General features: G+C 35.2%; 1 protein-coding gene across 2 annotated transcripts; it reads left to right on the top strand.

Annotated features, from left to right (window-relative positions):
* Positions 1-26,939, top strand: LOC121426309 (paramyosin-like). 2 transcript variants are annotated; one of them, XM_041622557.1, is made up of 14 exons: positions 1-107; positions 3,814-4,397; positions 6,329-6,512; positions 6,999-7,123; positions 8,261-8,287; positions 13,212-13,448; positions 18,202-18,295; positions 19,801-19,960; positions 20,431-20,583; positions 21,936-22,039; positions 23,100-23,261; positions 23,908-24,017; positions 25,621-25,720; positions 26,363-26,939. In XM_041622557.1, exons 2-14 carry the CDS (start codon positions 4,225-4,227, stop codon positions 26,642-26,644), a joined length of 1,911 nt encoding a protein of 636 aa, XP_041478491.1. In that variant the 5' UTR covers positions 1-107; positions 3,814-4,224; the 3' UTR covers positions 26,645-26,939. The 2 variants fall into 2 exon arrangements, with proteins under 2 accessions (XP_041478491.1, XP_041478500.1); XM_041622566.1 differs by lacking the exon at positions 13,212-13,448.
* Positions 26,940-27,382: the final 443 nt, after the last annotated feature.

Raw genomic sequence — 27,382 nt, forward strand, 5'->3', positions numbered from 1 at the left:
GAGCCCCTCTCGATCGATCACTCAAAGAAGCTCGGTCTATGCTTTCAACATGGCAGATTTCCGGTTAGTGTACACATGGCAACGTAATGGGCGTCGTTTCTAGGGAGGTGAGTTTTCCCAGGCTGGCACCGTATTGTACGGTCCATATTCCATTTCTCATTTTCTCATTCAAATTTGTGTTTTAATTTGAGCAAGAATCTGTTTGATTAGTTTATACCCTTGAAAGTTTTCCAGAAATTGATTGAGACGAGTGTAGTTTGCGGTGTCCTGAGCTGATTGTGGCTGTGCACGCCACAAGATTTCGGCGCGGCGGATTCTCCCCTCTATCGACGAGAGTGTGCTGGCGCTGGCTTCGGCCTGCGCCTGGTGGGTAGGATGGGGGGTCGGGTGTCCGGACACCTTATATTTTTGGAGCCTTTTTTTGTCTTTGGATTACACTAAAAATATGAATTTAATAGTTGTAATCATCTTCTATTTTGTTCTTTATAATATTTCCTAACATTTTGTACTAAAAAAAGATGAAAACTCTCTTGTAATTTTTTCAAAGGCAGTGTATACAATACAGCCACACGCGTGTGGTTATATCCAGAACACCTATCTGTGGATACCGCCACACGCCGCCAGTAATAACAGTAAAACACGTATGTAGGTCTGACCGTCTATATCACGATCAAAATAACCTCATTTCTTCATTAAATTCTTACATTCTAAACCCCTTTAGGCTTTGACATCCTTAGATCGTTTCAATTTCATTCTCACCGTCTTCTCTCCTTGCTTTTCTTGTCTTGTTACAAACGGTCGTCTGTTTAACAGCAAATTCTCTTTTTCTACTTGTGTCGATTCTGGCTTCCTTCGCGGTGGCAGACCCATACAGCGTTAGCGCAGCGCAGTAGTAGACATACACAGTTTGGGTTTCGTACGTACGCACGTACGTGCACATAGCCTAGAGTCAGTAGAGAATCGACACAAGTAGAAAAAGTGTGGAAATTTGCTATTTAACAGGCGGCCTTTTGTAACAAGACAAGAAAAGCAAGGAAAGAAGACGGTGAGAATGAAATTGAAACGATTTAAAGAAATCAGAGTGGTTTAGAATGTAAGAATTTAATGAAGAAATGAGGTTATTTTGATCGTGATATAGACGGTCAGACCTACATACGCGTTTTACTGTTATTACTGGCGGCGTGTGGCGGTATCCACAGATAGGTGTTCTGGATATAACCACACGCGTGTGGCTGGATGGTAAAGACACACGCGTGTGGCTGTATACACTGCCTTTTTCAAAATGGCTTTCTAAAATTGATCGTCCGGACACACAACCTGTCCGGTCACACAACAACTGGGTATACGGTGTTTCATAAAGCTGTTCGTAAGTTAAGTCTAAGAGCGACTTTAAGAACGACTGGTGGTGATCCTTTCTTTTGGTACTTGATGTAGTAATCCCTATGGCAGCTCATACAGAAGCTATACTGGGATGATGAATAAAGTGAGCCACTGGTGGAAGGAGCATCATCATGAAGTGCAGAAATGGTGATGAATGTATACCGATTACCGTAGCAATTTTGTATATGTATGGTAAAACATGCTATGCTGTGTGCAAGTAAAAACCAGCTTAAGACTTTAAATCATGTAGGATCCAACAGGGGGCTGCATCATTCTGATGGCAGGGAGAGCAGCCTCCTTGAAACTGGACATTCCTTGGCTTTGGCGTTGACAGCTGACCAGGGTAGGTTGTTCCAGTTCCTTATCGTTCTTGGATAGAATGAGAACTTGAAGGGGTCGATTGTGGCTTCGGGTACGATGTACTTCAAGTTGTGATCATGTCTTGTAAAATATGTTGCTGGGGTGACGAAAGGTGGAAGAGTTATGAAGACATGATGGTAGTGGTAAATGCTATACACCATTGGCGATGGTTTAGCGCATAAGAAAGGTTTCAAGTTAGCGTGATGTGCCAACCCTGGCATTTTGCTGACTGAACTATACAGATACCAGTTTTTCTTAAAGTCGCTCTTAACTTACGAACAGCTTTATGAAACGGCCCCAGGTTAGCCAGGACGCTATCGTGGGTGAAGAACAATAGAAATCAAGATGGCAGCGTAAACATCGGGCAAGTCTCTTCTGTCTTTTCATAATATTTTTCTCATTTTTTGATGAATTCTTGTTTAAAAATAAAATCCATAGTGTAGAAATGTCGAAAATGTAGTTGTATCCCATGTACATGATTCAGGGCTAGATCTTTTAGAAAGAAAGTAGAAATCTTGGGGGCGAAAGTTTCAGGTTTTTTGGTGGTACACACGAATGAAAAGAAAGGAAGACCTGGCTTCGTTGAGAGTAACCTTACGTTAGTAAATGATTTTTACTCTCTAGAAGCCTCCTGGCTACCCCAGGTATAGTTGTCGTGGCTAGCTGGGCAAATCAGGTTATTTGCAGTCAATGTATGCAGTGAATGTAAATGTATTCAGTAATTCTAGTCTCTCTACATATGTAGCCTGCATGTACTATGATGGTGTGACCATAATTTGCGCACATTTTCATTATCGAGTCACCAGACACGGTTCATAAAGAGGTTTTAACCTTTACACCTAACGATAGATTAAGATAATACCAGACAGAAGGCAAAGTGCCAGAGTCAAAATTACAGGATTAGGTCTATAAGGATGGAAGGAAGGATGGTTGAGAGGAAGGATCAAAAAAGAGGTAGAGAAAATGAAAGAAAGAACCCCCAAAAGAAAAAAGGAAGAAAAAGAAAAGAGAGGGATAGGAAAAGAAAAAAATAAAAGGACGAAATAAAGGAAATAGGAAAGAATGAAAAGGGGAAAAGAAAGAAAAACAAGAAAAAAAAGAAAGAACAAATGAAAGAAAGATAAATAAGGTATTCAAGGGAAGAAAAAAGTTAGGGCCTATTAGGAAAGAATAACAAAAAGAAAAATCCCACAATTTAGGAAGAAAAGAAAGTAAGAAGGAAAGAAAAAAATCAAGCTGAAATTCCATTGATATTTGTTGTCAATTAAATATTCTGAAAATCTATTTTATGATAGAAAACTAAAATGTTTTGGAAATGTATAAATTTTGAAGTGAAACATCAAACTTAAACTGTAATTTGGTGAATTGTGTCATAGATGCACCTTTCTTTCCAGCAGCATTCACATCAAGACTCAAAACAATGGCTATTACAACTAGTTTTGAAAGCTCAACCTGCTCCTCAGATCCCATCACCCAATCAATTTAAAAATCCATAAATGATTACAATTTTACGATTTTGTAATTATTTTGATGGAAGATTTTTCACACAAGATTATTCACTCCCAATTTAAAGCTTAATTTGGTACACGTAGGTGAAGCAGCATTGTGCAATTTGGTGGCTGTTTCCACACCTTACTGCTGAATTCTGCATGATTTGATAAACTTTAATATGGCAATGAATTGGGATTTTCTAGGGCTCATTTCTTTGATTTGAGGGATCTTTTGAGCGATTATTGCCCTGAGCCCCCATATCACTCTTTCCCTGCCTGCCATGCCGGCAGACCGACCAGCTCCATGTAGGTCCTATGTATGCTGATTTTGTGTGTGTGTATGTGTACATGTAGATCAAAGAAAATGATGCAAGCAAACTGGCTTGCAATTTGAATCACAGAAAGATGTTAAAATGTGTGACTTGGTGTACAGGGTATTAATGAACATTTGAGTGATGTGCAGTTTCTAGATCTCAGATCTGGCAGTGGTAGAGGTAAAAATATCAACTGTGTGTGTGTGTGGTTGATTTTCTTTCTAAATATAAAAGCGACTCCATCTCTTCTTATTTATTTTTCATTTCAGATATAATCATAGACTTCAAAACCACATGCCACAGATGGAAGGAAATGGGACAGTATTAAACTCAAGCCATCAAAATGTGACAATTAACTTGGCGTGCCAGTTCCTATGATCTAGATCTTGTTAACTGGATTTGGATTGAAATATTTCTCTGGGAAGTGCCCATAAATTAAAAGATCAACAAGGGGATTATATAACCAGCATCTTCAGAAAATAACCAATATGGTCGAGTTGTTGTAAAACGGTAATACTGCTGAATGATCAAAATGACACATCGGTTTCATGATTAGCTTAGCTACTTTGCCGATTCCCAGCTGAACAAAAAGACCTTTTAAGACGACAGACATGAACAATATTCAACTTCATATCTTGCCAAATATTATGTTTGAAAACATAGTACTGTAAACTCCTATCATGAGCAACTTCAATACACCAGTGCCCAATGCCTCCCGCTCGGCAATCTCTTTGGGTGGAGAGTGGCGCAATCGGGATCAGATGGAGGCCAACAAATACAAGATGAGTGGATTGACGGTCCTGAATAAAAAGAAAGCCGGGAAGGCTGCAGCAAAGGAAAAGTCCAGACCAAGGTATATAAATCAAGGCTGTCATTTTAACATCTATCCTTCTTTTAGCAAGTATTTATCCTTGTCCTGTACTGCACTCACCACAGATGAAATGCATTGGAACCTCGCAAAAATTAATTAAAAATGCAGAGTACTCTGCTTAAGCTAGGGTAATTATGCTGCATTAAAGAAGATTGTGTTGAGACTTCTGATAAATCAAGTGTTAGGCAGTGTATAGGTAGATCGGGGTTGGAACGCGGGGTACATGTAAGTTGAAACACTAATTTTCTTTAATGCCTGTAAAATAAATTTATGCAATACTGCCCTCAATTTATTGCTATCAATAATAAAACAGTGTTGTATTATTAATAGCAATAAATTGAGGGCAGTATGCATAAAATCATTTTACAGGGTTTAAAGAAAATCATGTTGTTTCAACTTACCCCGTGTTCCAACTAACCCCGATCTCCCCTACTATAAGCATTGTGTACAGTAAGCAGTTTAATTAGATCTAGAAACTCAATGATATTCTATTAAGAGACAAATTGTGAAAATTCAGATTGATTCAAATAACAACCTACATGTAGTTCTCCTTTCGATACCCTACTACTTTCTGCCCAGAGCTTAATTTGTAATGTCTAGTAAAAAGTCTAATCTATACTTTGTATAAATTCTACGTGTAGGTCTGCTTTATAGTGTCCCAAATTATCTTAACACTACACATGATCATTTGCCAATGTATTGTGTACATTACCCCATTTGCATGCATACACAAATACAATAAAGCCAAGATCTTCTTTTCAAGTGGTGGGCAAGTCTGCTAGTGCCTCTTGTTCAGGACTACAATAAGTTGCCAACAAAAGAAAAGGATTCTTCACTGAAGGCCGCTCTTGTTAGTCAACCCTTTTGTTTAAAAGGACACTATTGAATTCTGAAGAGTATGTGTTTATTATGTTGTTGAGGATACCCTGTTTAAGCTGGTGTATTAGAATACAAGTTAGTGGGAAAGCTATCAACATGCATTATTGACCCATTGGCTTTCCCCTGTCAGAGTGAAGTAAGGGAGAGCTTAATTTTGAATGATACACTATTATTAAACTATCTAGAGTTTCTATTGCACAACATTTTCATCAGGGAATTTAATTTTTCATAAGAATGCAATTACATACATGCAAATGTTATAGTCATGCCAGTCCCTGTAAATATGGAATGACCGCTTTTCGTTTTCATTCAAGTGGATGAGTTCTACCTGCAAAATATATACCTTACTTGTTCTTCAGCCAATCAATAATTAGTGACAAAGTCCTACATGTACTGTACGTTACACACACTGTATGCATGCATGCCTGCTTGATGCAGTCTAGATTAAGTGTGCTGGGTTTCACTGTTCCAATTCAGTCCTATATGTGAATAACCTGTATGCCCCATAACAGCTTCATATATGACATGGAATATAATGTGTTGTTTCATCTTAAATAAATTTGCAGATTGATTCATTTATATGATACTTCTCAAGTACATGATGGGTGGGATGACAAACCTAATCTTTGTAGCTTTTATATCGAATAATTAAATGATCATTGTGCTATTGTTTAATAAAAATAGAAATATTGAGAGAGAGGGTGCTAGAAGCTAAATTTATAAAATTGAATTGTAAAATGTGACTTAAAAAAGGTGTTTGATGACTACTGAACGCTTTGTAATCTCTGGATGATAGATGGTGCACTGACTTGAGTTTACTTGTAATTCACATTCATTACCTGATCTTTCACCAAAGCTTTAGACAGGCTTTAAGATTGCCAGTCGAAGTTCATATCTGTAATACTTTTACAACCTGCAACAAACTGCTTTTTAAGTACATGTACTGTAAACTCTGTTTCATGAATGCGTCACTGCCACTACTTTTTAATTTTGTTTTCTTTCTTTGTAATAATTATTTCTCTGTTTACATGCAGATCCACCCCCACAGCTGAAATACAGGAATGCGAGGAAGGAGAAGTGCCCAAAAGTGCACCCCCTGGAGGCAGACAGAGATGCGGGAGAGTCAACGAAGTGGAGTCCCCTGAACCTACAGCACGCAAAACATTAGAAAATCACTTGCCATTGAAGAAGTGTGGGAGCGCTGGGAAACCAGATGAAGTAAGATTGTAATTACTTGAGCATTGACTGGACAGACTGTTCATATTTTGCTATCTTGTTCCCACTCATTTTATTTTTATTTTGGTGAATTTTCACTATGTCTAGGATGCCTCCCATAAGAAAACTAAAATCATTTATGTGCGTCCTTGCTTTTTCTTCAATAGGATAAGGGCATTGTTTTGAGTTGGCAAAGGCCAAAAGTTGGCTTGGGACTGGGGTTTGCAGCTAGATTCTTGATACACTGTATAATGAAGAAAAACATAACATGGAGAACAAACGGAGGAAGAAAGAAGTACTTCTGGAAGTAGTGGAATGTCTTGGATTAATGGATCTCTTCTTTCTTATTTTTTTTTTTTTCTTGGGAGGGGGGGGGGGAACTTTGCCTATGACACATAAAATAACAGCTTGGAAGAAAAATCTGAATTCTACTAGAGTTTTGTATGTGTGTACATGCATGGAAACTGAAACATGCTATTTTCTTGATAGAGCGGGAAACAGTTTGACCTTGGGCCTGGAATGACAATGACCAAGTCAAGAAGTAAAGTAGCCGTCACAATCAACACAGGAGGAGGAGATACACCGCCTCCAATCATTAGGAGATATGCAGAACCGTAAGTCTTCATCAGTTCATATCCAGCAATCACTAATCTTTGTGTTATAGGGCCCGGGGACAACTTCATAAAGCTTTTTGTAAGATATGAATAACTCTATGTACAATTTCAGTGACCAGGGGCCTGTAACACAAATCTTAGCAATGATCGTAGAACATTTTCTACGATTGATTGCATAGTTAGTCTACAATGTACGATCAATTGTGAAAATCAAGCGTACGATCTATCGCTAACCATTGTGTTACGGACCCTGTTCTTGTATATACAGGGTGTATCCCAATAAATTTGACTTTAGCTCCTAAGAACATGTTCTAGTTGTGTGTATTGGATAACTTACAAACATATTTTATGAAACATTGCCCCTGGAGGCCTTTTCAAAGAACCTGTTGTCAATTACAAGTTGCAATAACTGTTACAATCTTTGATGGAGTGGTATCCTATTGTTTGAAAAGTCATTTCTCTTGGTGTAAAGCCTGGTGTAGTCAGTAATGAAGTCTTTGTTGCTGATTGCCACTTTCCTTGAATAGGATCTGGGGTCCATTAGATAAAGCTTAGCAGTTCATTCTTTTTTTGATTTATTGCATTGACCATAATGTACAATTAATCATGAAAAAAGCATAGGTCCTACTGTTAATTTGTTAACCTTTGTGTTACGTGACCCTGATTATGAAACAAATATTTGATAGCTGATAATGTTTATTGAAAAGTGCAGCCTGTAGCATTGAAGGGAATATATCCTTTGACTGAATGTATGAAGAAGATCATAATATCCTGAATGGAGCAATGCAGGATAGTGCTGATTTTCTGTGATTTAAATACCGGTACTAAAATTCTCATGATGTTTTTAAGTTGATCAAGAAATCAATTTTCACATGAGATATATGGAGTCTTGATTTTCTGATTCTTTTATGAATGCAGTCCTTGATACATGTATACAGCAGATCCTTCTTCAGGAGTATATTAGTTACACTTCTAATCGATAGAGTATAGTATAGTGTTGCAATTCCAATTGATCTTTTATATTTTTTCTGTTATCAAATTTAAGAGTTAAGAAATAGGTCACTTGATAAAGCATTGTCTTATTTATAGATTGTCAGAACTTTTCATTTATTTATTTTTTATTTATGTATCTTTTAGAACACATTCTGTTGGCGACCCGGCAAAGTGAGTATATTTTTGTTGTATATGTTTTTTGGAATGAATGATATGAGTTAGATTGGTTTGAGGAAAATGAATAATTGGAGTATCATAGTATGATTTTTCTCTTCAGGCCTGATATTGAAAATAATAAAATTCTGTAGAGTGCTGACTTCTGGTGAAGAGGAAAGATTAAGCAGGGTTCAGAAATTTGATACATGTACTTTGAAAGACATATTTTTACCAAATCAGGGTTTGATTACATGTATATTCCCTACATGTACTTTGGGGGTGTTTCACAATGATTTAAGATGTAAATGTGTAATCTGATGGATATGCAGTAGTGTGCATCCTATGCGCATGATCTGACCGATATGGTGATGTATTATTAAACCCCATGCAATTATGAACCTAAGTGCAATTTTTCAGTCAGACTTGAATCTTTGTGAAACACCCTCAGATTTGCTATTAAAGTGTTCAAACTTTTAGTTTGCAACTTTGCAGTGTGCATTTCTTTTCGTTCAGCTGCATTGCACTGATTACACAATTCTCGTTATTAATAATATTTGATGTTGCATGATATCAAATATCAATTTAGATACAGCGTATGCAAAATTATGTCAATTGATTACAACCTCATACAAGCTTGCATAGCGAGATTTAATCTGATAGCTTGTTTAATATTTGATTTGATAAGAAATTTTGGTCTTCAAATCCTTGTAGAACACTCATGAGGATGCATGAACTTTATAATTTTTCTTTATTAGAAAAAAATAAAAAGAGAGAATTGATTTGTAAGTTTACCACTGGAATTCCAGAGGTATAAATAGTTTTAAGATTTAAACAGTGGAAGTAAACCCTTTTTTTTGTTCTTTGCCAAATGTTTTTAGAAGTAGTATTAACTTGCATGCTGACATTTAACCCTGCTATTCTTTTGCATGGATGTTCACACTTCTGTTTTTGTTCTACTTTATTTTGTTTTATCTTCCCCTTTGTTTTTTTTTCCTGTGTTGATTGTTCACAGCAAACCAAAGACATAACCCTCCAATCACAAACCTAAGAATAGGGGATGGGAACATGGGTGTGGAATGATATCTAGATAACTATAGATAGTGTGCTTAGTTGTAAGAGTAGTTAATTAGTCAATAGATTGTAATAGTGATGTAATGCTAAAACCCTGTGATTATTGTAATTCATTGATAATGTAGAATTTCAAATAGATGATTAATCGACAGTAGGGATAGAAAGTCCAGGGAAAGAATTCTCATTAAAAGGCTCTGTGGCTAGTACTTTTTATTCATATTCATATATGAATGTATTCTCACAAACTTTTCAGTTATCCCAGACATGTGAAATGACAGAGTATAAATGTTATCCCTGTTATATCATTTGTAGTTATGAAACAGTATTCAAATTTTAATAGTTACATCTGAATGCTAGTCAGAAATCAAATGAATGGAACTTCTATCCTTATCCAAAGATCTATCCCACATTGAATATTGATTTCTGTATTTGCATATAATATCATGGCAGAATTGATATTCAAAATACTCAAAGAGTACAATATTAAAGGTATCATACTAAGAAACAATTTAGTGATTGAATTTTGGTCTTGTGTTTTGTAACTCATTATATAGCTTTAGATAGAAGCATATTTAACCCAATGAAAGAATTTTAGAAAGTGAAGAGAGAAAGGGAGACTTTTGTGAAACAAGCTTTAAGAGAAGAAAGCTTTGATATTTACAAATATGAATTGTATAAGAAAAAGTATATTCAGGAATTTAAAAAACCTGAGAAATTTTTAATCCTAAAAACTTTCTTCAAATTCCAACCCCACCCAATACCTCCACTTAGATTTCAAAGGGTTTATATTTAATATTCCTTGGATGTGTTTTGTAGGTACATGTAGGAATGTGATGATAGATGTCTACGCAAAGTTTCACTGGCATCTCAGTTTTTCTGTAAATAGCATAGGTACATTGTATTTAGTGTTGGGATGGTTTATAATTAAAAGGTGATTAGTATGTTTTAAAATTAAGTTTATTCATGAAGTTGGTATTTGAGGTTATTGATTTCAATTAATATAAGGACTACTCTTGAACATTGCTGAAGCATCTCATTTTAAGGGTTGTTTTATTGCTATTTTAGCTTTAATAGCATGGTTAAATCCGTGCAACTTTACAGGTGTACAGAATATTTTTTCCTAAAATGAATTATGTATTACAAAATTTTGCAACATCTCATTTTGTGATAAACTCTTAAAAGCGATTCCCAAACTCAGATATTTAATGTAGATATCAGGGGGTAAAATGTAGATTTGGAAGGCTTCCCTGTAGCATTTTTAGCATATAGAAGGAGTGGCGTTTTCATCGCATCACGTGGAACTGACCCCAAGTTATTATCAAGGTAGTTACCTGTGTGGCATGGCCCGCCCTATAGAGTCACTAGAACCAGTTTGCTGTCCTGGGCCCTGTTTCACAAACCAGTGATTCATAAACTGATTCCTAATGGCATGTGTATCTATCATTGAAAATATTCACTTTCTATAGTTTGATGGGATAGGCACAAAATCACTGCTTCCTGAACAAGTTGCCAAAATAGTGTTGATTTGATCATCCAGATTGTTGTACAAATTTTGCAGTTGTTCATAGCAGAGTGTTTTATGAAACAGGGCCCCTGCACCTTGATTTCTCAGCATGTATCAAGTGTGTCTACCTTTTCCCCATCCTTTCCACATACACCCTTTTCCACCCCTCCCCTTGTTCCATCTAACAGCATCCCTTATAAAAAGTTATAAAAATGAGAAAAGAGCTTTAGGGTTGTCAAGTATGCTAACTTTTCTGTCTTTTTCTGTCATTTTATCCACTTTGCACTAATTTTATCATTTATTTGTTTAACATAACCTAATGAGTTAAGTTCGTTCCTTCTCTAGACAACTGATTTCTTGGGTTTGTGATTTGTGGGTATGTCATGGTTATATACTAGGGCATGTTTGTCTGCATGCCTCTTGATCTCTTTGCTTTCTGCATATTTTTAAAGAAATTACATGAATTCAGTCATATTAGGAATAAGGTAAATCAAATTATAGTTTGGACAATTTTTTTTGATTTGTAACACTTTAATTTCCCAGCAACATGTACTGATATTAAATGCTGTGAATTTTCATTTTTATGTTCTCCTGTGGACAAGGTTAGATGGTTTTGTGTCCTGTGTTGTACATGTGGGTAAATATGTGTATTGTGTCTTTAATAGCTTGGTGCAAGGATTGTAATTTTTGTTTTGATACTGTTAGCCCAAGCTTGAAATTTAAGCGTGATTATTTATCTGTACTGTATCTTACAAAACATATATTGCTGCTGTCCAAAGATTGCATGTCGGTCTAAGAAAACAAGGTTTATTAATAGCTGCTGCCAATAGAATGAGAGGAAATGAACACCAACAAGATGAAAAACCCAACTTTTGCTGAAGCTAGTGCATCAGCAACAGAATATTAAACTTAAATAGCTCAGGTGTAACAGCATTTTTAACAGCTAAAAAAACTAACATGTATACGTTTGAAAAACAGATTCCAATGAGATCATTGGAAAATGTAACTAAAATCCTATTCCTAGTTCTAGCACCTGTTCTATTTCAAGTTTGGTGCTGTGGCAGGCGAAAAAAAATCAGCCCAACATCAATGTACCAGTTATTAAACACCAAACTTGAAATCATCTGTGTTAGTTTACTTGATGATAACGCTGAACATTGATTCCAGGATGAGCTTGTCATGAAGAAGGGCACTCAGTGGGTTCAGCTTTATCAAAGGGTTCCTTGCGAGCTTTTTAAAGGTCAAGTCCACCTCAGAAAAAAGTTGATTTGAATCAATAGAGAAAAATCAGACAAGCACAATGCTGAAAATTTCATTAAAATCAGATGTAAAATAAGAAAGTTATGACATTTCAAAAGTTTCGCTTATTTTTAACAAAATAGTTATATAAACGAGCCAGCTACATCCAAATGAGAGAGTCAATGATGTCACTATTTCTTTTGTTTTTTATTGTTTGAATTTTTACGAATTTGATGATTAGGACCTCCTTGCCTGAAGCACATACATGTAATGTTGAAATAATGGAATTCCAAGTGTTCAGGGAGGAATGAAAATTCATTTCACATGACAATGACGTGAAAATAAAAATATTTCATATTTGATATAATAAAATACAAAAGAAATAGTGAGTGATGTCATCAGTTCCTCATTTGCATACCGACCGAGATGTGCATATAACTGTTTTGTGAAATGAAGCGAAACTGTAATATGCCATATCTTTCTTATTTTACATCCGATTTTGATGAAATTTTCAGTGTTACATGTATGCTTGTTGAATTTTTCTCTTTTTATTCAAATCAAGTTTTTGTTGGGGTGGACTTGTCCTTTAACTGTGTCACGTCTTGGCCAGGATGATCTTGCAGATGACCTACTACCTCTATTGTTTGAGGTGGATTAAAGTAGCAGATGACAAGATTATCACATGTACATGTACTTCTATTATTGAATGATGTTTGTTTTGTAAAACGATAGTGCCGAGCATCTGAATAGACCAAAGGAAGAGGAAAAAAACACGCATCTTATCTGGACATACACGTACCAGAATAATGAAATTATTGATATGTTTATTTTATGAACAACACTTATCCATAAAGTGTTGATGTCACTGTAAATTTTAGATATTGGTTGGTGTCCCTTACATGTATTTCAATTATCTAAGTATTGCAAATACACATAGTTTATATCTGTGAAATGGTATTTATGATGGAAGCTTTAAGATTTTTTCTTTAATCATTTCTCTTATTTTCTCTCCTTCCTGTAACCTAACCCTTCCTCATATTTCCTTAATCAAATTAATATCTCTCTACTTTCTATGCATTATGATTGGTTTCATTACTTTGTCAATATCCTCTGCAAAATTTGAAGGCCTCAATTATTGGCCAATTTAAGAGGTCCTATAAACAATGGGCATAGTAAACATTGGTCAGACAGGAGTTCCTCAGGGTTTGGTTCAAACTCCCTTTTGGGTAGCGGTAGTCTGCTCCCTCCCCATACCACTTCCCCACACAGTTCCCCTACCCTTGACAGAAAGCTTGAGACTATCCCTGCAGGGGTGACCTTCATGGCAAGGTCATCCAGCCCCTCTATTGCGATGTCAGCTCAGTAAGTATTATTATGTTGTTCGATGTACATGTATGTGGGCATGAGCTGTCATGAATATTCATCAGCATGAATTTTGGTCTGGGGACTGTTTCATAAGCGATCATGGTAACTTTGCCATCATGCATGGTCCCGTAACACCAAGGTTAGCAATATAATCGTATGTTTGATTTTTATGATTGATTTGCATTGACGTCTGTGCAATAAATTGTTCAATGTTTTACAATTAATCGCTAAACTTTGTAATATGGAATCATCGTATAGGCTTAGCACCCAGTCATGATAAAAGTCTGTGGGGTACATGTTTTTGTGGTACATGTACATGTAGTTATAAAAGTGTTACCATGATAGAAGATCTCTATGAAACGGGTCCCAGATTGTCGCATACATGTATAAATGCTTTATTAGTGCAAAACCAGCTTATCATGGAGGAAAAACTGCTTTGATATATATTGGCTGCATAAATGTGTACTGATATTCTTTGAATAAAAAGTGGATAGGTCTTGACACTTTCTTCATTTCAGAGCATACCATTTCATTTACTTTTGCATGAGCTTAATATCCATGGGAAAGCATACTGTGTTTCCCATGTTTAGAGTAGCTTCGTGTTTTTAAATTTTATTTTGCATGATCATCTTCATTTTTGTCTCACCTGCGAAGCAAAGTGAGACTATAGGCGCCGCTTTTCCGACGGCGACGGCGGCGGCGGCGTCAACATCAAATCTTAACCTGAGGTTAAGTTTTTGAAATGACATCATAACTTAGAAAGTATATGGACCTAGTTAATAAAACTTGGCCATAAGGTTAATCAAGTATTACTGAACATCCTATTAGAGTTTCATGTCACATGACCAAGGTCAAAGGTCATTTAGGGTCAATGAACTTAGACCATGTTGGAGGAATCAACATCGAAATCTTAACCTGAGGTTAAGTTTTTGAAATGTCATCATAACTTAGAAAATATATGGACCTAGTTCATGAAACTTGGACATACGGTTAATCAAGTATCAATGAACATCCTGCATGAGTTTCACGTCACATGACCAAGGTCAAAGGTCATTTAGGGTCAATGAACTTTGGACGAATTGGGGATATCTGTTGAATTCCCATCATAACTTTGAAAGTTTATGGATCTGATTCATGAAACTTGGACATAATAGTAATCAAGCATCACTGAACATTTTGTGCAAGTTTCAGGTCACATGATCAAGGTCAAAGGTCATTTAGGGTCAATGAACTTTGGCCGAATTGGGGATATCTGTTGAATTCCCATCATAACTTTGAAAGTTTATGGATCTGATTCATGAAACTTGGACATAATAGTAATCAAGCATCACTGAACATTTTGTGCAAGTTTCAGGTCTCATGATTAAGGTCAAAGGTCATTTAGGGTCAATGAACTTTGGCCGAATCGGGGGTATCTGTTGAATTACCATCATAACTTTGAAAGTTTATTGGTCTAGTTCGTTAAACTTGGACATTAGAGTAACCAAGTATCACTGAACATCCTGTGCGTGTTTCAGGTCACATGTCCAAGGTCAAAGGTCAATGAACTTTAGCCGAATTGGGTGTATCTGTTGAATTACCATCATAACTTTGAAAGTTTATGGATCTGATTCATGAAACTTGTACATAAGAGTAATCAAGTATCACTGAACATCCTGTTCCAGTTTCAGGTCACATGATCAAGGTCAAAGGTCATGTAAGGTCAATGAACTTTGGCCATGTTGGGGTTTTTTGTTGAATAACCATCATATCTCTGTAAGTTTATTGGTCTAGTTCATAAAAAGAGGACATAAGAGTAACCATGTATCACTGAACATCTTGTGCGAGTTAGAGTAGTATGCAAAGTCAGCACTGCTGCTATATTGAACCGCGTGATGCAGGTGAGACGGCCAGAGGCATTCCACTTGTTATTGTCTATACCTTTTGATAATGTATCTGGTTCTTTAAAAAAACCTATAAAAGTGAATTCACTCTTAAAATCTTACAGAGCAATGAGAGAAAGAAGATGCGACATATGTATTACACTAGCAAAGAGGGATAAGAAATAAATTTACAAATGATCATTTGGACATAATTTTTGTCTCGCCCACCAGAGGTGAAGGTGAGACTTAGGGATCCAAATGTCGTCCGTCGTCCATCCGTCACAAATCTAATGACACATAACTCCACAACCGTAAGGTGCTTTTCAACCAAACTTGGATGGTAGATGGACTTGGGGGACCTGCATGTTATGCTGCAGTTGGAGGTCACATGGTAAGGTCAAAGGTCATTTTCAGGTCAACGTTAAAGTTTACATGCAAGACTCTTATGACACCTAACTCCGCAGCCGTAGGTCACTTTTCAACCAAACTTGGATGGTAGATGGACTTAGGGGACCTGCATATTATGCTGCAGTCGGAGGTCACACGATAAGGTCAAAGGTCATTTTCAGGTCAACCTTACCTAACTCTGCAATGGTATGGTGCTTTTCAACCAAACTTGGATGGTAGATGGACTTGGGACCTGCATGTTATGCTGCAGTCGGACGTCACATGATAAGGTCAAAGGTCATTTTCAGGTCAACATGAAAGTTTACGTGCAAGGTTCTTAAGGCAAGTGTTATTCCATCCTAGTCATATTACAATGAAGTTTTGATACAATTCTGTTGCATGCCCTCGCGAATCATGATATTTCTGGTTATTTTTATATGTGGGCGAGACACAAAATCGCTTTTGCCTTGTTGTTTGGCACAGTTCTTCATAATGATTTATTAGCATATATTTGTTTATATTGGCTCTGATTAAAGCAGAAAATTTAGTGAAATTTACTGTATTTAGTGAATAAAATATTTTATTTTTTGTAAATTTATAAAAGTAATGTTACACATGTGCCCACGTCAAGACACAAAATAAATGAAAACTTTCAGAACATCTGTGCTTCTTAATCTTTCATTCCTATTTGCTTCTTTAAAAGTAAAATCATCTCATAATAATTAATTTCTCCCTGTATTTAAGAACTTTGTTATTTTACACACTTGCCAAATACCACCATATTCATTTATCAAAGTTTCAGATTAGTATTTAAAAGTTTATCTTTTTTTATTCATGACTTGCCAAAAGTGCTGTTTGACACACTTCCATTTGTTTTTATGATAACCCAAATTTCATTTTTTGTAAACTTCATAATGTCCAGCTACATCTGAATTTAAATTTGCAAACATATTCACATGGTATACTGGGTACATATTATTAAAAGCATCGCATCTGTTTATTTTCATGTATTTAGCACTGGCTTGAATATATACAGTGTAATAATATAATTTGATGAGCGTACATGTGTGTTGCTGAATCATTGGTGTACAGTGTATACTTGTATGTTTAGACTTGTATCAATTTTAGTCAGCATGCTAGTATACTGCCCGTGATATGAGTCCTACCTGAAAAGCTATATGGAGGGCATATAACAATTCATCTGATTTCCATCAATACAATTGTTTATTTTGGTATTGGGTAGATGGGGAATAGGTGCTACTCTTTCTTTCATCTTTTCCTCAATATACATTTCCAATCGAAGTTTTGCTGTAAAAAAATCTAAAGAATGTTTAGATTTTTTGTTGAAATATCTCTTATTTACCAACATGTAGGTGTATAAGCAGTGCAATATTTAAAAACAAGGTTTATACCCATTATAATGGATCATTACACTACATGGGCCTTCATATTACTGTAATATTGATTTTGGAATTCTGATGCATGTTGCTTGGTGAATCAGTGGATTTCATAATTACAGGTATACATTGATAATTGAAAGCAACCATCTACTTCTTTATCCCATCAATGTACATGTGAATATTGGGATAAGGGTTAGGTGTTAAACTGTTTTGATGGGTTGGGATAGGGATTTTCTCTGTAGATTCACCAGCTCTGGTCAGTGAACTTTATAGTCCTTAAGTTCTTTGTACCATGTTTACAGTATCATTTTAATTGCCCATATTTCATAATATATTCACAACATCATGCTTGTAATGATACCATGTTCATACTGAATATTATGTGTGCCTGGAATATTGAAACAATGTGTAGTGTATAATATTTGTAAAGATCATTTTCCAAATACCACTCTTCTGTTATGGAGCTGTTATCACCTTTTCATGATGTTTGTCTCAATGTTGTGATTACTTTTGCTTTTGGTGTTTGTGTTAAATCCATTTTATTTTGAAGACCATTGGTTCATTTGATAAGTAAACAAAATTAGTCCCTTGCTTAATTGCAAACCAACTGCTTATCAACAATATCGCTATTAAAGAAGTGCAAATTTTTGAAGAAAAAAATTATTTTCCAAATAACTAACACTACATGTATATGTTTGCATGTGCAATAAATGTTACCATATTACTTTTCCTCATTATAACCTTTGACTGCTGTTCCCGATTTAACGGTCCTTTGGTCTGTGTCCCTCAATATAAATTGTGATGTGCGATCATCAGTTTTATGCACAATGAACCCAATAACAGATTTTATGAATAATGGTCCTTATCATTAGTGATCCTCAGGGTGAATTATGAATAGCCACTTTGTCTTTCATGTGGAGCTATGAATAATTGCATGTATGATCTTATGATTATAGATTCCTTTTCCATTTTATGACCAGTTATAGGAACTTAAACATCAGGATGAGCAGTCTTGATCCATTGTATGTTAACACCAACAATAATGTTTAATACGAGACAAATTGAATTATTAGAAATATTTATTTTTTACATTTGTTGCAGAGATGCACTCATAGCCCAACTACAACAACAAGTCTCTGATCTCACCCTTTATCTGGAAGAAGAAAGGCTGAACCACAAAACTAGCAAAGAAAAGGTGAAATAGTTTTGAATGTTACTTTCATCTTCTAATTTAGGCCTTTGACCAAGTTCATGTTGATGTTTGCAATGAATACAAAGGAAATGTATTGAGAAAAAGTCATTAATTTATCAAAAAGTATCACATGAGCACTTTATAGGCTTGTCGCATTGCACCTTTCCCCTTTTATCTCCCAATCAAATAGTGTATGCATACTGAGGAGAATTAGAATTTCAGAGAATTATATCAACAGGTATCCATATATGTGCATGAAAGTATACATACATACATGCACATGTTCATCATTGGAAAGCATTGAGAAATGTTCAGTATTTCTTGATGAAAATTGAAACGTAATGTGGGTTAAAAATAATCAATATCAAAGTAACGGTATGCTTTGTAAAATAATCACAAGAGATAGATATTATATGAGGATATTGTTCAATTTGTCGGAACAAAACAAAAAAACATACAATTTTCATAATTTTCAAACTCTAAAACTCACCTATTGACCAGAAGTAAAATTATATTTATGTAAAATTATATTTATATTAATAATTATATTCTGCTGTATTAGAATTGTGACAATATTAAATCCCATCTAAAAAAGTATAATTCTCATGATGTTAAAAATCAGAAGCTCACTGCTTGAACAGAGAAGTAAATTGAAATAAATAAAGATTATATTTGTCTGCTGTTTTTTAATTATAGCAATATTAATGCCAGTTTGTATCTGTCATGAATAATATTATATGAAGTGCTTTATTGTTCTTGGCATAATCATGTTTTTGTTAGGGCAAAAAGGAAGATGGCTCAGCTATTAGTTTTTACTTTTAATACTTCTACTATTCAAAATTAGTTTTAACTAATTAAAGAAGTAGGTCATCTGCAAACTTCAAGGTATCCTGATAGACATAGGTTGTATATTACACAGGAAATGCTTGCATGTAATATACACAGGCACCTGTGTCATGTACTCTGACAGGTGTATTTTACAATGGATACCTTGTAGATTACAGGAGGTGGGAAATCTACTAGAAATAATTAAGATGTTGATTTCAATCTGAAAGCAGTAAACAAGGAGGAATGTAATTTACAATAAGTCCATGACCCCAGTCACCCACTGACAGTTTTTAAAAACTGGTGCAGTAAAATAATTTTTTAATGGTATTGACTTGTTAATATATTCACTCAACTTAGACATGTACATGTACACTGTATGGTAAAAATCTGCTTTCCCCCATGTGATAATCTCAACATGAAAATGGTAAATTCTCATAACTTTAAAAAGCTAATGAGCATATCCAAACCTGGCTAAGAACATGTATGCATATCAGGGTATAGCTGTGCTGATTTAATTATGAAATTAACTGAAAAAATATGAAGTTAAAAGTATGATCTATATCAAAGCTGCAATTACATTGATTTATAGTTTGACAGTCAAAAACTCATTGGATTTAAATATTGAAATGTCATTTCAGTAATAGTTTTGGATATAAATTCCCATTGTTCTTTTTTTCCAGGCTGGAAACCTTCTGAGGGAGAAGCTGAAGGAGCTTGATAGAAAACACACAGAGAAGTTCCAGAAATACAAACAGGACCAAGAAGATCAAGTTGCTATGTTAAAAGAGGTCCAAACCAAAGAGATTAATCACATCAAGTCTGGCAGTGAGAAAGCTTTGGGTGAGTGGTAATTTGAATCAAGAAAATTTAGTTATTTGCCATTATTATTCAGAGTTTATTCTGCAACATATTATTTTGAGGACTGGATGAAGTTGTTATATTTAATTACATGATTTTGTAAAATGAACACAAAATGCGATTAAGATGCTGATAATCATTATGACAATAATAATAATGATATAGTAATACTGATGTTGCTCGTGATGATGGTGACAATTGTAAGAATAATGAAAATTATTATGATAAATATAATAATGATAACGCTTGAAACTTTCGTACCACCATTTCGAGAAGAATGAATGCTGAGGGCAATATGAAAGTAGAACTGGGAAAAGAATGAATGTGATTATAATATATTTCATTCAAATGTGCATTGCATAACTGTAACATGCACAAATCTTTACCTTTATTGATCAGCACTTTACTATTTTCTTAAATATTAATTCATTTTTGTTTCTTTGTAAAAATAGCAAGGATGAAAGGAGAGTTGGAATTCCTTCAGGGGGCATTCGAGGCCTACAAGAGAACCCTGACACAAGACATGGTGGAGAAATGGACCAAGAAAGAGAGTGATATGAAGATGAAATTCCATGAAGAAATGGAGAAAGAACTTTCAGAACAAAGTAAGATATGTTAAAAGTCTGTCCCCTCTCCTACTCCCATTGTGATTTGCCGCCCTCAAACCATTTTATGGTAGTGGTTATTCTTCAGATTATTTTGTGAAAGACAGCTCTGATTTCAGATAATGAATTGTGGCCCTCTTGATTAATGACCCCCCATGCCCTCCCCACTGTTGAATTATGAATAGTGACTTTAATCTCAAGTTATGGATTTTTGTCTCACCTGCATAGCAGAGTGAGACTCTTGGCGCCGTTTTCCAACGGCGTTCCAACGGCGGCGGCGTCAACATCAAATCTTGACCTAAGGTTAAGTTTTTGAAATGAAAGAAAGTATATGGCCTAGTTCATGAAACTTAGCCATAAGGTTAATCAAGTATTACTGAACATCCTGCCTGAGTTTCATGTCACATGACCAAGGTCAAAGGTCATATAGGGTCAATGAACTTAGACAATGTTGGGGGAAGCTACATCAAAATCTTAACCTAAGGTTAAGTTTTGGAAATGTCATCATAACTTAGAAAATATATGGACCTAGTTCATGAAACTTGAATATAAGGTTAATCAATATCACTGAACATCCTGCATGAGTTTTATGTCACATGACCAAGGTTAAAGGTCATTTAGGGTCAATGAACTTTGGCCTAGTTGGGGGTATCTGTTGAATTACCATCATAACTTTTAAAGTTTATGAATCTGATTCATGAAACTTGGACATAATAGTAATCAAGTATCACTGAACATCCTGTGCAAGTTTCAGGTCAAATGATCAAGGTCGAAGATCATTTAGGGTCAATGAACTTTGGCCCTATTGAGGGTATTTGTTGAATTACCATCATAACATTGAAAGTATGTTGGTCTAGTTCATTAAACTTGGACATAAGAGTAATCAAGTATCACTGAACATCCTGTGCGCATTTTAGGTCACATGACCAAGGTCAAAGGTCAATGAACTTTGGCCATAATGGGGGTATCTGTTGAATTACCATCATAACTTTGAAAGTTTATGGATCTGACTCATGAAACTTGGACATAAGAGTAACCAACTATCACTGAACATCTTGTGCGAGTTATATTAGTTTTCAAAGTCAGCACTACTGCTATATTGAATCGCGTGATGCAGGTGAGAACGCCAGAGGCATTCCACTTGTTAGTAATGGTTCTCATTTTTTTTTTTTAAATAGTGACCCTCTTTTTATTTCATCTGGAGTACTTTCTGGTAGTACAATGAATATTATAGATCCCTTTGTTTCCCCAATCATGTTTATTCAATAATGATCTATGATCTACAGATTTGTTTGTGGTTATTTAGCTTTATTTAAATCATTGAAACCTGGGTCATCTCTTCTTGTTTTTAGGGGCAGAGCTGCTGGAGGAGAAGAACTTAGAACGGAATGCTCTGAATCGGGAGTTCCAGAAACAGATGCACATCCTTTCACAAGAACATAAGGGAGAGATAGAGGTAATGATATAAAGAATACTGACCTGATTGCAAAACCTGATTACAAAGGGAAATTTGCCCCCCCCCTAAAAGAAATATGTTTACGTCGCAAAACATGCCCATATTTTGTTGTTTGATAGAGGTAATGAAATATTGATCTTCCTGGCAGGCAATTGAAAACATGGACAAAGGATGATTCACGTCCCCATCCCAAAAGACCTCCTTAATTGTTGTTTGGGTATAGTGTAATTTGAAATTTAGCATGTTCGGATTGTTAAATTACCAACTAAGATAATATGAAGTAAAGTTACTTTGTCATTATGGAAGTGAGAATAAAGTGATATGTACATGAAGATGATAATGAAGAGAGTAAGTGATAGTGATTCTTTGGAAACTTCAACTACCTGTATAAGGTGATTGCATTGCCCAAATTTGAAAAAGGCAGCTCTTTATAAATTTACATTATGATATTAAATTCAACAGATTACTCATTATTATACAAGTGACCATACAAGATGCAGAGCTGCCAAGTAGTACGGATTTTCAGTATTTAGTACTGAAAAACGAGAAGAATACTGATGGTTTCATACAAAATACTGATTTCTCAAGTTTCAGTTCTATGTGTTGTCCTGTGGTATTTCTTTGAAAATACTGATTTCCTCGCCAAAATACTGATTTTCAGCTTTAAAAATACTGAAATGTTCTTGTTCAGGTTGGCAGCTCTGAAGATGACTAAATATTTTAGCCATCTTGTGCTGGTTAAAATTATCAAATAGAAGTTTCGACACGATGTTGAATTACAAATCTGAAGTATATTCTTCATATTCCTTGTTATATATAATATGTGTAATGGTTGTAATATACTCTCAATGAAAGTTTACCTAACCTTGCAACTCTTAAGTTTATGATCCATTCTTGAAATATATACTAGTATACTGTATACAATGTATAAAAGATAAAAATTCCAAAGCTTCTTAGTGTTATCATGTCATTTATTGCCCAAACATCTTATAAGTATGTATGAAATCAATATTCCTGTCTTCAGTTAAAGATAATGAAATAAATCAATTGTGTTTTGCAGAAACTGATGAAGCGATTTGCTGGTGCTGCAATGGATGTTGAAAACCTTAGGAAAGCTCTTGAACAGATCAAGACTCTACGGGGAGAATTGAACAATGCCCTGGAAGCTTTAGAGATCAGCAAAGAAGAAGCTGCATCCTTCAAAGGTCGATTAACAGAAGCTGTAAGTTTCTTTTATGGTACATTTTGGGGTATTGCAAATTATGCTTTTTTTCAGGTCTTAAATTAATTTTCTTAGATAACCTCAAGTGGAAGCTCTAATTGACTGTTGATTGCATTGGTCAGCAAAGTTCTGTGAAATCTTCCTTACAGGTTCCATTAATATGTAAAGAAATGAAATTTCATATATATGCCTCTTAGATTTTGCTATGCAAAGGCTCATATTTAAGATTTTTTATAGTCTCCGTGCAACTGTATTTGATATGAAAATGATACCACTTGTTCCAAAGAGCATAGCTTATCACAACTCTGTTTAGAAGGATTGCCACTGTTCTTGTTAGACTGATGGCATAGCGATCATGGGGGGGGATTGACTGCTAAATTCCAGCTTTTTACCAAGTATAGTTTAACATACCATTAACTTCAGTGACTTCTTGGGAGTGTTTCATGAAAGAACCGGTCGGACGTTTTATTCAACAAGTCCCAGTTTATCTGACAGCCAAATCAAGGAAAGTTGCCAGATCAGATATTACTTGTTGGACAAAAATATTGATGAAATGCTCCTGAAGTGTTTCTGTCCACATTATTCTTGTATGATTTATGTTTTTACTTGTTTGTTCTTTGGATTTCTTTGCTTGGTGCCTTTGCAGAAAATGATGCTGATTGATTACCAGGAGAATTTCAGCGGGAAAGTGGATGAAGTAGACGGGAAATACAAAGAGAAGATTCACCTCCTTATGACTGAGAATGCAGAACTAAGGTAAATCAATATAACCATAGTGACCACCAATCTGTCTAAATGGGCTCTTTTGGTTTGCCAAGGAATATGTAGTATCTTTTGTTGGGATGCTCTCCAGTGAGTTGGAAAAGTGCATACATTGTGTGCGGGCAAGCCAGAATTTGAAAAATTGGGGGTAATAATATACCTGTAGTTCCCATGTGTCAAGCCCTATATGCAAGCAGAATATTATTGTTACTACACTAGCATCAAAGCGAGAACTTTGATAAGGAAGGATCATGATACATTCTAGCAATGTGACGCTGTGTTAGGCAAGTTGTATTGCTAATTCAGCTGGTGCATCATGTTAAATTGATAAATGTACACCCTGCTTGATGGCACTTTATTCATAAACTGTCATCTTGTAAAATTGCTGCTTCCAATATTAAAAAGAATTAAATTACAATTTTCGTCTATGTGTTACATGTATGTCAGGCCAAAAAAATCGGACATTAAACAAAAATTTGGTTCGACTGGTTTGATGATGTACATGTAGTACTCTCAAGCTGTATAAGCTGAGTGTTTTCTACAAACCAAATTACTTGACCAAGTATAACGTTGTGACAATATTTTCATCATAAAGATATAAGCAAAGTTTGGATGAGCCAAGATTCCCAAGGTAAGAGAGATGGTTTCATCTTAAATGGGCATACTGAATCACTTTCTTCCACATTGGAAAATGAGAATTTGGGGAAACTATGATAGGCACTGGTGTGTGGCAATAATATTGTGTGTGCGAGTGTGGGTGTGTGCATGTGAGAATAAGACACTTTGGAAAGACATCTTGATACACACTTTTAATAATCATATTGTATGTGTGGTAGTGGGTGTGTGTGAGTGTGTTATTAGGTGTTGGGAAATTAGGGTGTCCGTCCAGTGTTCAAACATTCTTTACCAACCACCTGTATAGAAGGATCAACTCTCTCTTAAGACACTCATTTAGTTTCTCTTGAATTCTGGTGCATAAGAAAGAGGCTTTCTGGTGATATGATTTCTCAAAACACCCTTTACTTCGGGTTGAATTTCACATATTACCTTGGGAATATGAGAATTGCTTTAAATACCTTCCACCTTTCCATAACTACATCCTATCATCTTTCAGTATGCAGAATTAACTGAGATTCATGTACTTTGGAAATACCATAATTATGTTCTTTTACTGAAAATTATCATTTCTTTCATGATGCAATTTGACTTCATTTTATGATTGGGCCTGGATCAGCAATCCTGTTATGCCTTTGACAGGAACTGTGGGCTGATGTCAAAGCTTATAGTTCAGAAATTATTCAGAAAAATGAAGAAAAAAAATATATATAATTGTCTAATGCTGAATCTAATGGGATATTCCTACTAGGTTTTTTATTTTTATTTTATTATTGTTATTATTTTTTTTTTTTAGATTATACTGGATTTGAAGAGGACATTAGCAAGATTACCTTGTCATTTGAAAAAAAAGATGATTGCCTGAAAATTTGAGATAACGTCTTGTCATCCAAGCGACAATTTTATAGTTAATTATTCATCAGTGTACCCTTTGATACTTCATGGTCAAGTCCTTTTTTACTGTCTTTTTTTTTACCTGCAGGAAACGCTACATGCAGAAATGCAATGAACTCTTCAATGAGAAATCGAAGACAGAGTATAACAGAGTAGAAAAGGTCATGAATACAAAAGAAATGATGAAGGTACGTTGTCAGTTTTCTTCAATGTGAGCCCTTTAACATAAATTTTAGTGATTGTTCAGGGTCGGATTTCTAAGATTGATTGAATTGATTATTGTGTATGATCAATGGTCCAAACCAGCCCAACAATCAATTGCTAAGCTTTATGTTAGTGGGCCCTGGTTTTAATAGAACTTCTTTGAAATGTTTACAAAATGTGATATGTAGTTACTGGTCAGCCATATAGGATAGCAGCCAGTTAGATAATACTTTTGTCTAACAAATCTTCTTGATCATTCACAAGTCCTTATATGATTTTGGTTAACTGGAAATAAATTGAATTTTATTTGAAATATAACAGTAATGCAACATGCCCCTGAATTGTTAAGTATCTCCATTTTAATAGTGACTTTTTCTATTTAAAATGTCATGCAGTTTCTCTCAGAAATTCTCCTTCACTGATATTGGGTAGGATCTCCTTTATTCTCCTTTAAATTAAGGAATACGAAAGTTGGCATCTCTGGTAGTAGTTTTTGATGAAAACATATCAAAGCAAGGTTTTTTTTTACACAATGACCAGTACATATTGTCTCTAGAGGTATTCCTTAGATAAAGTTCTATACACAAATATGTTCAAATATATTCTTTCCTTTTATTTCCCCTCAGATGTTAGTACACGTCCGAAATCGCTCCAATGTGAGTCTGGCTTGCTCTGACCCTGCAGCTGATGCCAAACCTCGTCTTCTGGTGACCCGTCCTGTGAGTGCACCCAGCACACGCAAAGAGGCCCACAAGGCCCACCGTATGGCTGGAGAAACGGATCATCTCTCTGGCCCTACTCTTCAAAGGCCTCATACCACGATGTTAGCGACAAGGCCTGCACCGCCTAGAGAAAACCATGGACTAATTGATGCATTTGGGAGTGCACACTCGTTGCAATCTTTATGAGATTGTTTATTGTATTACCAATGAGTGTATCCTATATTTACTTGACTGTGTTCCATCACTGCATCCCGTCGACTACCAAAATCCTGAAAATTCACTCGAAAATGAAATGAAAATGATGTTCTCTAGCAGATTGAAAATTATTCTTCCGTCCCTTTCGCTGGTTAATAATACTACCTCAACGTCATATACTAATATTATTGGCACAGAAGAACCTTAACACAATACTTTTTAGTCAATAACTTATAAGTAGTTGATTCTTGTTTTACCGGCATAGATCTAATCTAATCAAATTCTTTGTATTTAAAAAAAAATGACGAAATTCCTTTTAAAAACTCAAAATTTGTAGATTTGCATGTGAAAATAGGAATTCAAGGATTCTTTATTTATGAATAAAGATACTGATGCATGAAGAAGATGTGTCAAATTTCTTTCTCTGTTTTTCTGATGCAATTTTGCGTGATATCAAGGGATCTTTACCAAAATCTCTTTAGCCAAACTTCAAAATGTTCATATTAGTCTTATTTGTGTTAAGAGATTACCAAAGTCATAGGTATTACAGTGCCTTTTGCCATATGCTTCACTGATAATTCTACTGGTTCTAAATCTTCCAGATTCCATTCAAGTTTTATTTTGTATTATATTTGGATTTATTATAATTTTCAAGAAAGTGAATATTCAATTTATGTTATAATTGATGCCATAACACTCATCTTATTTTAGCAGGAGCAGCATGACCGT

Source organism: Lytechinus variegatus, chromosome 1 (assembly GCF_018143015.1).
Source record: "Lytechinus variegatus isolate NC3 chromosome 1, Lvar_3.0, whole genome shotgun sequence".
In the NCBI taxonomy this organism is placed as follows: Eukaryota; Metazoa; Echinodermata; class Echinoidea; order Temnopleuroida; family Toxopneustidae; genus Lytechinus; species Lytechinus variegatus.